The 15,014-nt window shown below is 50.0% G+C and overlaps 3 protein-coding genes across 10 annotated transcripts; 2 read left to right on the top strand and 1 right to left on the bottom strand.

Moving 5' to 3' along the window:
- The first annotated feature begins 408 nt into the window (after nucleotides 1–408).
- Nucleotides 409–2,293, top strand: LOC125517940 (AAA-ATPase At3g28580). The gene has a single exon (XM_048682902.2). The coding sequence runs from the start codon at nucleotides 597–599 to the stop codon at nucleotides 2,139–2,141; it is 1,545 nt and encodes a 514-aa protein (XP_048538859.2). The 5' UTR covers nucleotides 409–596; the 3' UTR covers nucleotides 2,142–2,293.
- Nucleotides 2,294–4,245: 1,952 nt separating this feature from the next.
- LOC125517949 (uncharacterized) lies at nucleotides 4,246–9,406 on the top strand. 8 transcript variants are annotated; one of them, XM_087524984.1, is made up of 9 exons: nucleotides 4,248–4,464; nucleotides 4,927–4,998; nucleotides 5,269–5,307; nucleotides 7,594–7,647; nucleotides 7,947–8,045; nucleotides 8,434–8,646; nucleotides 8,748–8,800; nucleotides 8,876–8,965; nucleotides 9,044–9,406. In XM_087524984.1, exons 6-9 carry the CDS (start codon nucleotides 8,446–8,448, stop codon nucleotides 9,135–9,137), a joined length of 438 nt encoding a protein of 145 aa, XP_087381110.1. In that variant the 5' UTR covers nucleotides 4,248–4,464; nucleotides 4,927–4,998; nucleotides 5,269–5,307; nucleotides 7,594–7,647; nucleotides 7,947–8,045; nucleotides 8,434–8,445; the 3' UTR covers nucleotides 9,138–9,406. The 8 variants fall into 8 exon arrangements, 7 of the variants coding, with proteins under 7 accessions (XP_087381110.1, XP_087381116.1, XP_087381096.1 ...); XM_087524990.1 differs by having other exon boundaries at nucleotides 5,269–5,311; XM_087524970.1 differs by having other exon boundaries at nucleotides 5,269–5,373.
- Nucleotides 9,407–12,982: 3,576 nt separating this feature from the next.
- Nucleotides 12,983–14,368, bottom strand: LOC125517958 (strigolactones hydrolase CXE15). The gene has a single exon (XM_048682922.2). It carries the CDS (start codon nucleotides 14,263–14,265, stop codon nucleotides 13,195–13,197), a length of 1,071 nt encoding a protein of 356 aa, XP_048538879.1. The 5' UTR covers nucleotides 14,266–14,368; the 3' UTR covers nucleotides 12,983–13,194.
- Nucleotides 14,369–15,014: the final 646 nt, after the last annotated feature.

Raw genomic sequence — 15,014 nt, 5'->3', positions numbered from 1 at the left:
AATCTTTTCTGTTTTCTCTGATGCGATTCCCATGATCCCATCGTGATCACTTGATCACCTCAATGTTCCATGTGCTACGTACCTGCTAAATCTAAGGAAGCCAAATCTAATGAAGCCAGCAATCTGCTGGATCTTTCAAAAAAAAAAGTAAAAACAATAATAATCGGGGATTTAACACATGGGCAGCGGCGCAGCGTCCTCTGCCGGCCGAATCCAATGACGCGTGCGCAGGTCCCGGCCGGCTCTGTCCCGCTGATTTTTCTTGAAATGTGAGCACACGGTACATGTGGACCGATGGGAAACTTGGCCGCCAAGTTCCTGTTTGCTTTGGTTCCATATTTGTGAACGGCCATTTTAGTTCCAAAAAGTTTGCCGGATCCGTTACATTCCTTCCCGGCGAAGGAATAAAGTTTCTACATATCACACCAGGAATTCATCAAAAGGCTTATGAAAAGAAGAAAAAACCCGAAGAATGGTTGGTTTGAGCAAGCGGTAGAAACAAGCGTGTCTTGTCGTTGCTATAAAGGCACACGGCTGAGGCGCAGAATTGTACAGTGAAGTGCAGGGGCTACACTACAGAGCATCGAGCAGAGCATATGGAGGCGATCGCCGGCGACGTCCACGCCCACGGCTACGGCTGGGCCGGGGTGTGGTCGGCGGCGGCCAGCCTCATCTTCCTCTGGTCCATGGTGCAGCAGCACCTCCCCGCCCAGCTCGAGGAGTACCTCGCCGCCCTCTCCCGCCGCCTCCAGGCGGCCATCACCCCCTACGTCACCATCTCCATCGACGAGCACGTCCCCGCCTCCTTCGGCCGCAGCGAGGCCTACCTCGCCGCCGAGGCCTACCTCAGCGCCACCTGCGCCTCCGCCGCCCGCCGCCTCCGCGCCGACCTCGCCGCCGACAGCGACCGCATGAGCGTCGCCGTCGACGACCACGAGGAGGTCGCCGACGACTTCCGCGGCGCCAAGCTCTGGTGGCGCAAGACCAAGACGCTCCCCCGCGGCAACGTCATCAGCTGGTCCGCGCACGAGGAGGAGCGCCGCACCTACTGCCTCACCTTCCACCGCCGCCACCGCGGCCTCGTCGACGCGCTCTACCTCCCGCACGTCCTCGCCGAGGGCCGCGCCGCCACCGTCAGGAACCGCCAGCGCCGCCTCTTCACCAACAACCCCAGCAGCGACTGGTCCGGCTACGACGCGCGCGTCTGGAGCCACGTCAAGCTCGAGCACCCCTCCACCTTCGCCACGCTCGGCATGCACCCGGACAAGAAGCGGGACATCATCGACGACCTCGACATGTTCCGCGACGGCAAGGACTACTACGCCTCCGTCGGCAAGGCGTGGAAGCGCGGCTACCTGCTCTTCGGGCCCCCCGGCACCGGCAAGTCCACCATGATCGCCGCCATGGCAAAGTACCTGGACTACGACGTGTACGACCTGGAGCTGACGTCGGTGAAGAACAACACCGAGCTGCGGAGGCTCTTCATAGAGACCAAGGGCAAGTCCATCATCGTCGTCGAGGACATCGACTGCTCCCTCGACCTCACCGGCAAGCGCAAGAAGAAGAAGAAGAAACCAAACAAGAAGAAGAGCAAGAGCGGCGACAAAAAGAAGAAGGCCCCGCCGGCGCCAGGCGCCGGCAAGGACGAAGAAAACAAGGTGACGCTGTCGGGGTTGCTCAATTTCATCGACGGGCTGTGGTCGGCATGCGGCGGCGAGCGGATCATCGTGTTCACCACCAACCACAAGGAGAAGCTGGACCCGGCACTGATCCGGCGGGGCAGGATGGACGTGCACATCGAGATGTCATACTGCTGCTTCGAGTCCTTCAAGGTGCTCGCCAAGAACTACCTGCACGTCGACGACCACGAGCTCTTCCATGAAATCCGGCAACTTCTAGGGGCGGTCAATATGACCCCGGCCGACGTGGCCGAGAACCTGATGCCCAAGTCCAAAAAGAAGGATGTGGACACCTCCCTGGCCAGGCTGGTCAAAGCGCTCAAGGAAGCAAAGGAGGAAGCGTTGGCCAAAGCACTGGCCGGGGCAGAGCACGAAGAGGGAGCCGAAGATGATGACGAGGAGGAAGATGACAGCAGCAGCTCGAGCGAAGAGGAGGAAAATGGGAAGAAAAAAGAAGAGTAGAATGATATATACGCAATGATATCATAGTTTTTTACAAGTACTCGTATGTATGAAGGCAATAAGAACTTGTACTCGTACATAACATCATCAGTTTCAAATGAGTAAATATATCTCCAAGCACAAAATGTGAGATGATGATACGGTCGACAAAATGCGTCCACTTGTTTCTGTTGTACTATATGGGACGACAAGTAAGATTATATTATTATGACAATCTTGTCGAGACAAATCCATGCATATGCATATCAACATCAAGTTTCCAGTCTAGAATTTGCAAAAGGCAATAGGACAAAATAACCAAGGAAGGGGGCTACTAAATGGCTAGTGACAAGGTTCCTTTAGTGCAAATTCTGCTTAATAAACCACCCTAGCGCCTCATTTGAGGGAGATTCGTGCCGTTCCTTAGGTTTCATGTGGAAACTTTAGGGAATTCTCTCTCTCTCTCTCTCTCTCTCTCTCTCTCTCTCTCTCTCTCTCTCTCTCTCTCTCTCTCTCTCTCTCTCTCTCTCTCTCTCGGTCCGGGGTGTCTATTTTGGGTATTTAGAGAGGCAGGTGATGGACACGTCGTCGTGACCCCAACTTGCCGGTTTAGAATGCCTACACATACCACACATAGTTTGCTACATCTTGCATGCTTTCCGATCTGATCGATTCCTTGTGCGAGTTTGTGTTGTACATGCATACAATTGAACACAATGGGTCATTGTGGTTGCTGCCCTTGTTTCAGCTGGTGTGGCAAAGATGTTGACATGTCTAGATCATTTCTTTGTTGTATGGTGCTCTTAGATGTTGCAATTACATATTTTAGGCCAATTTTCTAAGTTTCGAAGCTCCCTAGGATATATACGCAAGGATATCATAGTTTTTTAATGTATCGATGTATAAGGAGTTACTAGCATGAAGGCAATAAAAACTTGTACTCGTACAAAACATTATCAATTTCAAAAGTAGGATTAAAATACAGGCTCCAAGCACAAAATGTGAGATAATTATGAGGACTACAAAACACATCCAATTGTTTCTGATGTATTACTATATATAAACGACAAATAAGACCATATTATTTAGACAACCTTCTCGAGACAAATCTATGCATATCAACATCAAGTCCCCAATCTAGAATTTGCAACAGGCAATAGGACTAAATAACCAAAGGAAGGGCGCTAAAATGCTACTCTCTCCGTCCCGCAATGTAAGGCGTTTTTGCAAGCTGAGGGAATAGTGATAAAATTACCCTAGTGTAAATACTAAATAAACCACCCTAGTACCTCATTTCTGGGAGATTCGAGCCGTCCCTTGGGCTTCACGTGGAAACTTAGGGAATTTTCTCTCTCTCAAAGTCCACGGTATCTATTTAGGGTATTTAAAGAGGTGGGGAATGCACACATCGTCGTCACCCCAGCTTGGCGGTTGAGAACGCCTACACATACCACACATAGCTTTTGAAATCTTGTACGATTTCCGATCTAATCGATTCCTTGTGCGAGTTGTTTTGTACATGCATGGAATAGGAACACAATGGGCCATCGTGGTTGCTGCCCATGTTCCAGACTTCCAGCTGGCATGGAAAAGATGTGGACATGAATTTTTTTATCGAAATGGCAGGTGCTCTGCCTTTTCATTATAGAAAGAGAAAATATTGTACAAGGGCAAAAAGCCCTAAAAGATAAAAGTAGAAGAACCTAGAGAAGAGGCCAAAAGCTAAAATGGATTAGCTTGGCCCAAGTAGAAATAAAAACTACTCCCATGCCTCCTTCAGGAGGCAGATTTTGTCATTCATATTGTTACACAGACGCTACATAGGGAGGCTTTCATGGAGAAAGGTACGTCGATTTCTCTCATCTTCTATATCTAAATAGGGGCATCCCATTAGATAATTTTTCTGCCTTTTCATGAAGCCACGTCACCCAAATTGTTCTATCCATTGATGCAACATAGATGGATGCTCTACAGCCGTCAGATCAAGTGTTGGTCAAAATTACTAGGAGCTGCCACCGCTAAGTGAACATACCGTTTCGTGCTCCGGCCACACCGCTCGCTGCTGGCCTCTGATTTCATTCTCTGGGCTGAGCGTAGACTTTACCATTTGGACACTAAAAGGCCCACACCAAGCCCATAGGCATCTATTGTTCAGGATACGGACGACCCACACCCTTCCGTCAAGAATAGCTAAAGAAAATCCCTTCCATCCAGCCGTCGCCGCAACAATCCCTTCCGGCAGATGTGCACGACCTACCCTTCCCCGGCCAGCCGCCACCAACCATGCTTGCCTCTGGCCAGCCGCCCCTGCTGACCCTGCCGCCCTCACCGCCGGCGGTCCTCGGTAAGCAACCTCTCCAGAGATGCGGGATCAAGCCGCCGCCACCATGGATTCAGCCGCCACGCCCCAATCGATGGTCCTCATGGCCAGCCACCGCCGGTGACTTACACCGCCATGCCCAATGGCCCCCTGCCAGTCACCGCCGCTCCACAGATGAGCATTAATTCCATCGTATTCCTTGTCTTACCCGCTTTTATGTCGCAAACTCTTCCACCTCCATGCCACAAATGCATATGAAACGGCCTCACAACACTAAATTTACGGTCGTCATTATCTCCTGCTTCATTACCCTGCAAATGCGGAAAAGGTTGTGCTTATAACCCCTCTGCCATACACATAGACCACGAACGCCTGCTCACATCCATGTCTGGGAACCAACTATAGCCGTACTAGGTGCACACTCCCTCTTTTCAGCCCTCTCTGAATATTTCTATCCTCACAAGATTATGCTTTGCAATTTCTCAGGTTGTGCTAGGGATGAAAGGATGCTGAGCGTGTAGGTTTTTTGCTGCTCAGATTGGCCACATTACATCACAGGTCGCTTGCTCCTTGCATTTCTTTCTGATTCTTATTTCATAAAATTGTGATTATGATACATGCTTACACAAATTGGTTAGTAGTGCGACCTGCACATGTTTCTAATTTAGGATGGACATAGTAAAAAGCCAATATCATCATTTTACTAATTTATTTGTTTATTTCTATTTTATCAGTGCGTTGTAGTTATTTCCCTCCTGCTGCACGCTTCATGTTTTCAGTCACCTGGGATTTCTCCTATCCCTGAACTTATGTTCTAAATTTTTGCAGATTGCTCTTCGAATCGAAAGGTGCTTCAACTTCTGCTTAGTAGGTCTCTTGCTCCTCGGATTGCCTTCATTTCATTTTTGCAGCGGTCTCTTGCTTCTTACATTGGTATGTGAACATATGCACCATCCATTCCTTTCCATGCATATTAGGGCATCTCCAGCCGCGTCCCCAGGAAGGCCTCCTCAGGCGATTTTTTCGCGCCGGCGCCAAAAAAAGGGCCCAGTCGCGCCCCCAGGATTTTCGCCGGCCTAGGCCGAAAACAGCGTCGGCGGACTCAGGCCGAACCCGGTGCGCTAGGGGGCGTCCAGGGGCGCCGGGGCGAACTGTTTTGGCGCGAAACAGCCGCTGGCCCGCCGCGTCAGCGACACGGCGCCTCGTCTTCCCCCAACGGCCTCGGTTCCCATGGGGAATCAATGCCAAGGCTGCCGCCGGTCAGCCTTGCCATTGATTCCTCACGGGCGGCGCGTCACGGGACGGCGCACCGACGCCTCCCCTCCCTCGCACGTGTACACACGGGTGCGGCGCGGCTATATAGCCGGTGGCCTGCACTCGCCTGTGCCCACACCAGCCCCGCCCCCCGCCGCCGCCCAGCTCCTCCCTCTCCCTACCTCTCCTGAGCGCCGCCGCCCATCCCTTCCCTCTATCTCTCTACCTCTCCCGAGCCCGACGCCATGGCGGAACACTTTCCCGGAGACGAGGCGGCGGCCAACGGCTTCGGCCGCCGTTCGCTCCGCGAACAGGAGTCCTGGCTCCTGTTCCAGGCGAACATCACGGCGCCGCCGGACATGCGCGCCGGGCCGACGGGGTGGAGGCTCAGCGCCGGGGGAGTGCCCATTCCCCCGTTGCCCAACGCCGTGGCGAAGCCGAAGTACTTCGCTGAGGAAGTTGAGGTCGTGCGCGCCTTCCTCACCGACGCCCAACTCTCCCTCCCCCAGTACGCCGCCGACAACCACACGGCTTGGGCGGCGTATTTCGAGCGCCGCCAGCAGCAGCGCTTGGCGTCCATCAACGGCGCGCCGGTGGTTGGTGGCCGGCAGAACACCGGCAGAACAGCGAGGGGCGCCACCTGTGGTGGGGCGTCCCCGGCCGCACACTCGAGGACGTGCTGACGTACCTCGAGGGCGGTAACGACCCGCCGTTGGCGTACCCGGCGAGGGCGGCCGCCCCGGCGCAGCACCGACGCGCCGGGCCATGGGCGCCAAGGAGGTTCGGGTCCTCCTCCTCTTCTTCCTCCTCCCGATCTTCATCGCACTCCTCCGGCACTCCGGCCCTGCTCAGCGTCAAGGCCGAGCCCGCGGCGGAGACGCCGCTCGGCCGGCGCACTCGCAGCGCCGGCATCGTCTTCAATGAGGGCGGCCGGCGCGCCTACTCGTCGGCTCCTCCTTCGCGCTTCGTCAAGCCAAAGACGGAGCCGGGGCTCGCGCCAGTGAAGACGAAGCCGGGGCTCGCGCCGGTGAAGGAGCCGGCCGCGCCGGTGACGACGGAGCTCGACGACGACGACGCGGCCCTGGAATGGGCGCGCAGGGACTCCATAGCGATGGAGAAGGAGCGCCTGGAGAAGGTGAAGGAGCGCCAGTGCGCCGCCCTGCTTCGCTTCGCGGAGCGTCGACGCGGCCGCGACGAAGGCGGAGTCGTCGTCATCTGGGACAGCGATGACGACGACGACGACGCGCCGCCACCAGTCCGCCATGGCGACGCCGGGCAGGGGTCCAGCAGGGGCGCCCGCGTCAAGGAGGAGAAGGCCGACGACAATGATGGCGGCGACGGCGGCGACTTCAGCCAGTTTTTCCTTTAGATTAGTTTATGTATATGTGCTATGTAATGAAAATCCGCGAATTTCGCCGAAATGTGCCGAAATTTATCGTGTTTGGCCGAATTTTATCGTGTTTAAGCCGAACTTCGCCAAACTTCTTTTATTTTAAAACGTGCCTAGGGGTGGCCCTGGGGCCGGCGGCTGGGGACCAACTCGCCCCCAGGCCCAATTTTTGCGCCGGCTCACCCCCAGGCGGCGATTTTAGGCGCCCCCTGGGGGGCCAACGGCTGGAGATGCCCTTAGATACCATATGAATTTCCTACCTTGGATTTATTCGAACATATAGGCTACAATCTGCTTCCATTTAAGGCAATTTTGTACGCATGCTTTGCAAAGATGGATAGCGCTGAAAATTCTTATACAAATCATGGTATCCGGTCAGTCCCATGCGGTCCTGGGCGCCCCCATCGTCAGTCACAATTAGAGACACCTTACATGCTTATGGTTGCTGAAATATTTTTGTATGTGTTAAGCCAGTAATTTATTTTGCATTGTTTACCTCTGTTTTTAAGGTTCACGAAGCTACTGACCCTGAAAGAGTGGTGATGCGAGTGAGATTCTGAGAGGTAACTTTTGTTCTCTCAAACACATTCCATGTTAGAAAGATATTAATTGTCTTAGACGACCTAGACTACATGAAACACATTCTATGTTAGAAAGACATCAATGGTCCACCTTCTTTCTATCGGAAAAACAGGAAGGTCTCAATTTTCTTATTGGTTGGTCCATTGTATTTAGTTATATTGTTATATATGGTCTCAATTATATTTGTAAGCAATGTACCATATATCAGTTTTTCATTTAGTAAAAAAGTGATCTTATCTACCCGCAAAAAAAAGTGATCCTATCTTTATGAATTTCTCAGATTGCTCTCATATCAAAAGGAGCTCGACGTTATGCTTCACAGATCTCTTCCTGCTCGGACTGGATTCATTGCTTCATAGGTATCTTGCAGCTCGCATTGGTATGAACACACTCACTGCTGAATTTAATTAGTTACACTTGATGAGCATATGCACCTTCTATTTATTTCAGTGCATATTACATAGTAAAATACCATATAAATTTCTTCCTCTTGATTATTCCATTCTATTTATTTGTTCAAACATATTGGCTACGATCTACTTCAAGGCATCCTGGTAGGCATTTAGTCTCACGTAGTAATGAGCACCCTCGCCGTCAATCACAACATGTTGTCACACCCTTGAAATAGAGGTCAGTTAGGATAATACAAAAGTATTACCCTAAAGATTTCTATGAGCAAGCCACTATTAGAGAATGTGTTCCTCACAATGTCCACTGATGGTACGTACAAATATCTCTTCCAAGTATATGACGAAGGGATTTGATAGGCAGATAAAAAAATGGAGTCTAATGATGGATCATCTGATTCATCAAGTGAAACAATCAATGAAATAGAAAATCATCCAAAATGTCGCTATATGACACCAAATGAGATTGTTTGGTGCTTGCCAGAGAGAATGAAGATTGATTCAGTGTCCAGGTTCCCCGTCATAAAGAAAAGCTTCTCAGTTGACAATGCACAAGTGTTACCTTCTACAAAGGTTGGCTAATTTCTTTTCATTCAAAGAGTATGTTCTTCCTAATTTTAACCATATTACCTACTACATACAAAGTACTAACTTGAAACATGAAATACTTCCAGCCATCTCCATGCAAAGAAATGATGACCCATCCATCTTCAAAGAATATCGAGAGGTTTGCCATCAATCACAAAAAAGCATTTACATTCTCTATCTAAACATCGCCGACCCAACAATTTTATTTTCGCAGTGCGATGACCCTTACACCAGAGGATGCAAACAATACTACACCTCCCTCTTGCCAACCCGCAACTAATGTCATTGAGAAACAAAAAAATGGGTAATAGTTTTAAAACTCTCCGCATAAATCGACCGGTTCAGATTCAACATGAAATTCAAATGACGTTTTTTTTCATAGGTACTCTTTGGCTAAGATGAGCATTGAACTTTCAGAAGATGAAACCACCAACACAGAGATTATTGGGCAATCGGGACATGCGAGGGAAAAATGACATCGTCAAGGTGCATGCAATCACAAGAATAATGCTGCACAAGAATACTATTGTTTTTAGCAACATGAACGACATAGAAGAGATGCACCTACGAGCTACACTACTACCTTTCTACATAAAATTAGTTACATCCTTGCTTGAATTGTAATCCTGACAAACTCACGTTATTACTATTTCCAAATGACCCTATGCATATTACCTATGCAATTATTAAGTCTGAATTGTGAAGTCTATGGGTGATATGTACTTTACAGAGCTGATTATCTGTATTTTACTTCAATAGTTCTCAAATCTATTAACCTTGATGGTTCAATAAATATACAAATATATACTTCCTTTCATGATTTGAATTATTTATCAGCACATCAATTATCCTCTACAAAATCCCGCAGCAACGCGCGGGGTATCAACTAGTTCCATAAGTTTCAAGCAATGTACGCGGAGGGGGTGCAAATCTGCACGGTGTCATCCTTCCGAAGGTGAGTGAAAACTTTTTTCCACCATCCCACAATGGAGCTTGTGTCGAGGGCATGTCGAGCAGCAAATTGGTTGGTGGAGCTGAAGTAGTGCCAGACCTCCTTGTCATAGGGCACAAGAGGATGAGGTGAGCGGCAGTCTCAAGGACTTGATTACAGTTGCAGCAGCGATCATGATGATCCCAGTTCCGATGTTGTAGTCTGTCGGCAGTCCATAATCTATTTTGCAACAACGTCCACGTGAAGAATTTCACTTTAGCTTCCGCCTTAATCTTCCAAACACTATCCAACACCAATATAGGGATCCTTGTCTTGAACTGAATATCATAGGCCGATTTGGCTGAGTAGTTGTTGTTTGAAGTAAGAGTCCAAACTAGAGAATCGTCCTCCATGCTAGGAAGGATACCAGATTGTACCGACTCCACTTTCGTCCATAAACATAGGAAATCCTCGAGTGTAGCAACATCATCCATCGTATTTAAACCTCTCATCCATCTGCCGTCAGTGAGTGCATGATAGATTGTGCTAGATTTCGAGCGAGAGAGGGCAAACTGATGTAGGAAAACTGTCTTTTGGAGCATCACCATCAAGCCATCGATCCAGAAGGATGATTTGTTCCCATTACCCACAATAATCTTGGTGCAGGATGCAAACAGCTGACGGCCAGCAGTGTCGCAAGGAAGGGCACAACCTTTCCATGGTCTGTCAAAGGGGGCCCAATCATACCAAGGCCATCTTAGTCGCAGAGCACGACTATAGGCCTCCAGGTCCTTGATCCCTGCACAAGCCGTGTGTGCATTACTGGCAAACGATTGCTAGGAAATTGTCTGTGATTGTGGTAACCATTGCACACGTGTTCCGTTGTTGACATCACGAGAAATTGTTTTGATAAGAAATTGGTCTCGCACATGTATTGCGTCACTTGTCGTCACAAGAGAAGTTAACAATAACTTTGCGAAAGATACCTCTAATTAGTAATTTCGGATTTATTCAGCGTATTAGGCGTCGAATAGCATATTGCTCAACAGAACCTATGGGCCTACTGCAGATTCAACCCATGTAGTGGGACTGGGCCTCTGACCAACTGCATTTGGTGCGAAAATGGATCCCATTTCAGCCTACCTTCCCTACTTTCCCAAGCTGCCATGTGATTCGAATTGTGTACTTTCAAGAATGTCATTTGATTCGGCCAACTTATGTGTTCTCTCGGAAAGCATGAGGACTCGAGCAAAAACCTCACCCTCTTTGCGAAAGTTGGAGATTTAACAGAAACCAGTCGGAGTTGCCCCACCCTCTTTGCATGACAATATTGTAGTTACTCTCGCAATCCCATATTCTGTGCTAGGCATGAGCGATGCAACTGCAGTTTGAGTCCCGCTTCTGTACAACCCCTCCATAAAACGTATAAAGGGGCAGTATAAACTTTTCACAAGATATGTATTCCTACTTTGTATGTATGATGCCCTACGTATCCCAAACTGGGCCGGCCCATCAAGGTTTCCGCAGTAGAGAGACCGCACGCATACACGTCAGCGATCTAATGTGTAGACCGGAATAAAAAAGCGAGCTCACAGACAGCGCAATAGTAGGAGCTAAATCCTTACCCCTCCTGGCCTACTGGCACAGACAGCGAGTACGTCAAATCATCTAAACAGTAATAGTTTGCATAGGTATCTTATATGATCATTTGGACAGATCAAATTCAAATATTTTAAAACAAAATTGTTCGGTAGCGTATTTTCTCGGGGGTAACAGAAAATCCGGTTTTAACCGGTTTCCGAAAATTCGTCCGAGAAATAACAACCTAGTTACAGTATGTCAATTCTATTTGATGACATATGGCGCTGCATATGTGTCAACAAATTTAGTTTGTCCTACTGGCTAGCGACGTGTACACATGTCCTTTATTATGAAGGGGTATCGACAGATCTTCTCCGTTGATGTGTTTAGTAGGGTTGTACAGAAGCGGAAGTGTTTTCTTAAAATGACTTAATTCATGAATTTTGTACAATAGATGCAGCTATAAATACCTTGCACATCGTATGGCTGAATTTTAAATAATCGATAATGCATATTATTCCCATGAACTAAGATGGTGATTTTTAAATAATCGATAATGCATATTATTCCCATGAACTAAGATGGTGATTTTTAAATAATCGATAATGCATATTATTCCCATGAACTAAGATGGGTCGATCCCTAGTACTGCCGGCGTTGCTTTTTCGATTCCCCGCTACATGATACACTAATGGGTAATTTTATAGCGCGAGGATGTATTTTTAAGAAAGATCATCATGTCCTTTATTATGAAGGGGTATCGACAGATCTTCTCCGTTGATGTGTTTAGTAGGGTTGTACAGAAGCGGAAGTGTTTTCTTAAAATGACTTAATTCATGAATTTTGTACAATAGATGCAGCTATAAATACCTTGCACATCGTATGGCTGAATTTTAAATAATCGATAATGCATATTATTCCCATGAACTAAGATGGTGATTTTTAAATAATCGATAATGCATATTATTCCCATGAACTAAGATGGGTTATTACAGTGACTTGAAACAGTTCCACACTTCGACAATCTGATCCGAAATGCTGGTGCGCATGGTCTGATAACCAAAGACGCAACAAGTCCAGCGAATCAACCTGTGGTTGAGTTGGTTAGGTCGACAGTGGTATCCCCAACCCACGAGGGTTCAAATCTTGGTGCTCGCATTATTCCTGGATTTATTTCAGGATTTTCGGCAATGCGCTTTCAGTGGGAGGAGACGTTCCCGTCGACAACGAGGCGCCTACGGTGACTTCGTAAATCTCAAGATGATATGCCGGCTCAGTCTTTCGGAGGTGCTCATAGGGGTAGGGTGTGCGTGTGTGTGTTCATAGGGGTGAGTGTATGCGCGTGTATATGAGCGCTTGTGTCTGTACTGATGCTAAAAAAAAGACATAACAAGTCCAAGTCAACCGAGATAACATGTAAGAAAAAAAAGTAAATTAATTTTTTCATAGATTTTCATGTAAGATTTCACGAATATAGCATCGAGTGAGACTTAGTTAAGTCTTAGGACTCCTTTGGTTTAGAGGAATTTCATAAGAATTCTAGAGGATAGGATTCTTATAGGAATTTTTTCTTTAGAGCCTTTTGGTTCATAGGAATGGATTTCTATTCCTACATAGGATTGATTCCTATTCTTCACATTATATAGGAAAATAAAAAGGAGCCTAAACTCAATGGAGAAATTCTTTTGGTGCCAACCAAATGACATCTTGTTTCCTATTCCTACTCATAGGATTTGAGATACATGTTATCTCACTTCCTACAAGATTTCTATTTCTATAATAATCCTATCCTATGAACCAAAAGAGGTCTTAGTCGACTGAAATTTAGCAATCCCGATGTACTAAGGCAAGGCGACATGATACAAATCCAGAAACCACCAAGTATATATGGACGTCAAGCTCAGGAGCTCACTCACATGTCGATTGACATAATGGCAGACACACCTGATACTCACAATATAGCGCATAACACATAGTAGAAGTAGTGCGGCACGTGTGGGATACTGTATGCTTTTTGTGCTTTAGTGGCGGGCGACGAAGCTCTTGATGGCGTCGATGAGCTCCTGGGCTCGCTCCCCGGTGGCGGGGTCCATGTCGACGGCGAACTTGTTGAGGTAGAAGGAATGGCTCATGCCGCGGTTGATGAGCACCTGCACCTCCTTGCCGGCGGCGCGAAGCGCGTCGCAGTACTCGAGGTTGGTGTCGCGGATGAGGTCCTTCTCCGCGACGGCCACCAGCATCGGCGGCAGGGGAACGGACTCCAGCGGCGGCGCGTTCGGCCCCATCGGGCACGTGTACGGGTGGTCCTTGGTGGCGCCCTCCGGCAGCGCCATGGCCATGAACTTGTCCAGCATGTCCAGCGTGAAGAACACCGAGTCCGGCGTCTCCTCCAGCTCCGACTTGCTCCGCGTGGCGCGCATGAACCCCGGGTGGATCGGGACGCCGCCCGCGACGCGGAGGGGCGCCCAGGCGTCCGCGCCGTCCTCGCCGACGCGCGCTGCCACGAGGTGGACGAGGTTGCCGCCGGAGCTGTCCCCAACGAGGAAGACCCGGGACACGTCCGCGGCCTGGCGGAGGAGCTCGGCCGCGGGCTCGTCGAGAGCGCCTTCGTCGCACATGGCGATGGACCGCAGCCGGCGCAGCACGTCGATACCGGCGTCGAGCTGGGCGGGCATGCGGTGCTCTGGGGCTAAGGGCAGCTCGGCGGTGACGACCACGGCGGGCAGGGCGCAGGCCAGGCGCGCGTAGAAGTGGTGGTACAGGACCCAGGACGGGTGGGAGATGCAGAAGCCGCCGCCGTGGAGCTGCACGATGACGGGGAGGCTCCCCGCGCTGCCCGCGGCGACCTCGGGGAGGTACACCCGGAGGCTGGGCTCCCCGGGGAGGTCGTGGAGCGTGTGGCCGTCGCGGGGCACGGCGAAGGGCTGCACCGGCTGCATGAGCGGCAGCGCCTCCGGCGGGCCCGTCCAGGTGCGGTCGATGCTGCCGTCGTCCATGACGCGCAGCCAGCCGGACACCTCGTCCACCACCTTGCGGCCGCTCGGCGGCGCCACGGTGGTCGCCTGGTGCTGCGAGGCGGCGGCGGGGGCCATCGGTCGTCGCTGTGCTGTATGCTACACGCTCTACGGTGCGGGTCGCGCGGTCTGGCAAGTGCGCGGCGTCGTGTGTAGAGTACGGTGTGAGAGTGTGTTGGTTTGGTGGTGGCAACGGGGGAGGGGAGGTGGGGTTTTATAGGCGGTGGCGGTGGCGGAGCAGGGCGATGGTTAAGGCGCTTTGCCGTTGAATTTTTTGGAGGGAAATTACGCAGCGGTTGGCAGGGAATTTGAGCAGAAGTGTCACGACAGCAGACCGGCAGTGCAGTTGGAGCTGCTACGGTGTGAAGCGCGACCGAGATGATGGATGTGGACGTGTACGTCCTTCTCATCTTGTAAACACGCGTGACCCGGTCTAAAAAGTCTTTGAACTAGGGGTTCGAGACCGCGCCGTGGACTCGACTACTGCACCAGGGTCAGTCTCAGTCAGGTCGGGCAATTACTTCTTTCTCACTGCCGACAGCCGCAAAAGAAAACAGCAAAAGTGAAATAAAACAAGGCAAAGCTTCTCTGGTCTGTGGGGCTTGACGCATCGGATGCGAACGAATTGAATCGTCCTGTCCTGGGCATTTTCGCGGGGATGCACGACTGCAAGTAGACGTGAGCCTCACATATCACATCGGAGGTGTATATTTCTGCGTGGTTCACGAGTAAATGCGTCACGATGAGCATGATCGGCAGATCGCTACAAGTATACATGTCACATGTCACATCAGCATAATTTCTGCTTGCTTCATCTTCACGATTAG

Source organism: Triticum urartu, chromosome 1A (assembly GCF_056163025.1).
Source record: "Triticum urartu cultivar PI428250 chromosome 1A, HENAU_Tu73, whole genome shotgun sequence".
Lineage (NCBI taxonomy): Eukaryota > Viridiplantae > Streptophyta > Magnoliopsida > Poales > Poaceae > Triticum > Triticum urartu.
This window is presented reverse-complemented; position numbering and strand designations above follow the sequence as displayed.

Excerpts from the sequence above, each read along its gene's own strand:
- LOC125517940 (XM_048682902.2), top strand. The coding sequence starts at position 597 with ATGGAGGCGATCGCCGGCGACGTCCACGCCCACGGCTACGGCTGGGCC.
- LOC125517949 (XM_087524984.1), top strand. The coding sequence starts at position 8,446 with ATGGAGTCTAATGATGGATCATCTGATTCATCAAGTGAAACAATCAAT. Across the intron at positions 8,801-8,875 it reads TCTTCAAAGAATATCGAGAG|TGCGATGACCCTTACACCAG; the intron begins GTTTGCCATCAA and ends TTATTTTCGCAG. Across the intron at positions 8,966-9,043 it reads ATTGAGAAACAAAAAAATGG|GTACTCTTTGGCTAAGATGA; the intron begins GTAATAGTTTTA and ends TTTTTTTCATAG.
- LOC125517958 (XM_048682922.2), bottom strand. The coding sequence starts at position 14,265 with ATGGCCCCCGCCGCCGCCTCGCAGCACCAGGCGACCACCGTGGCGCCG.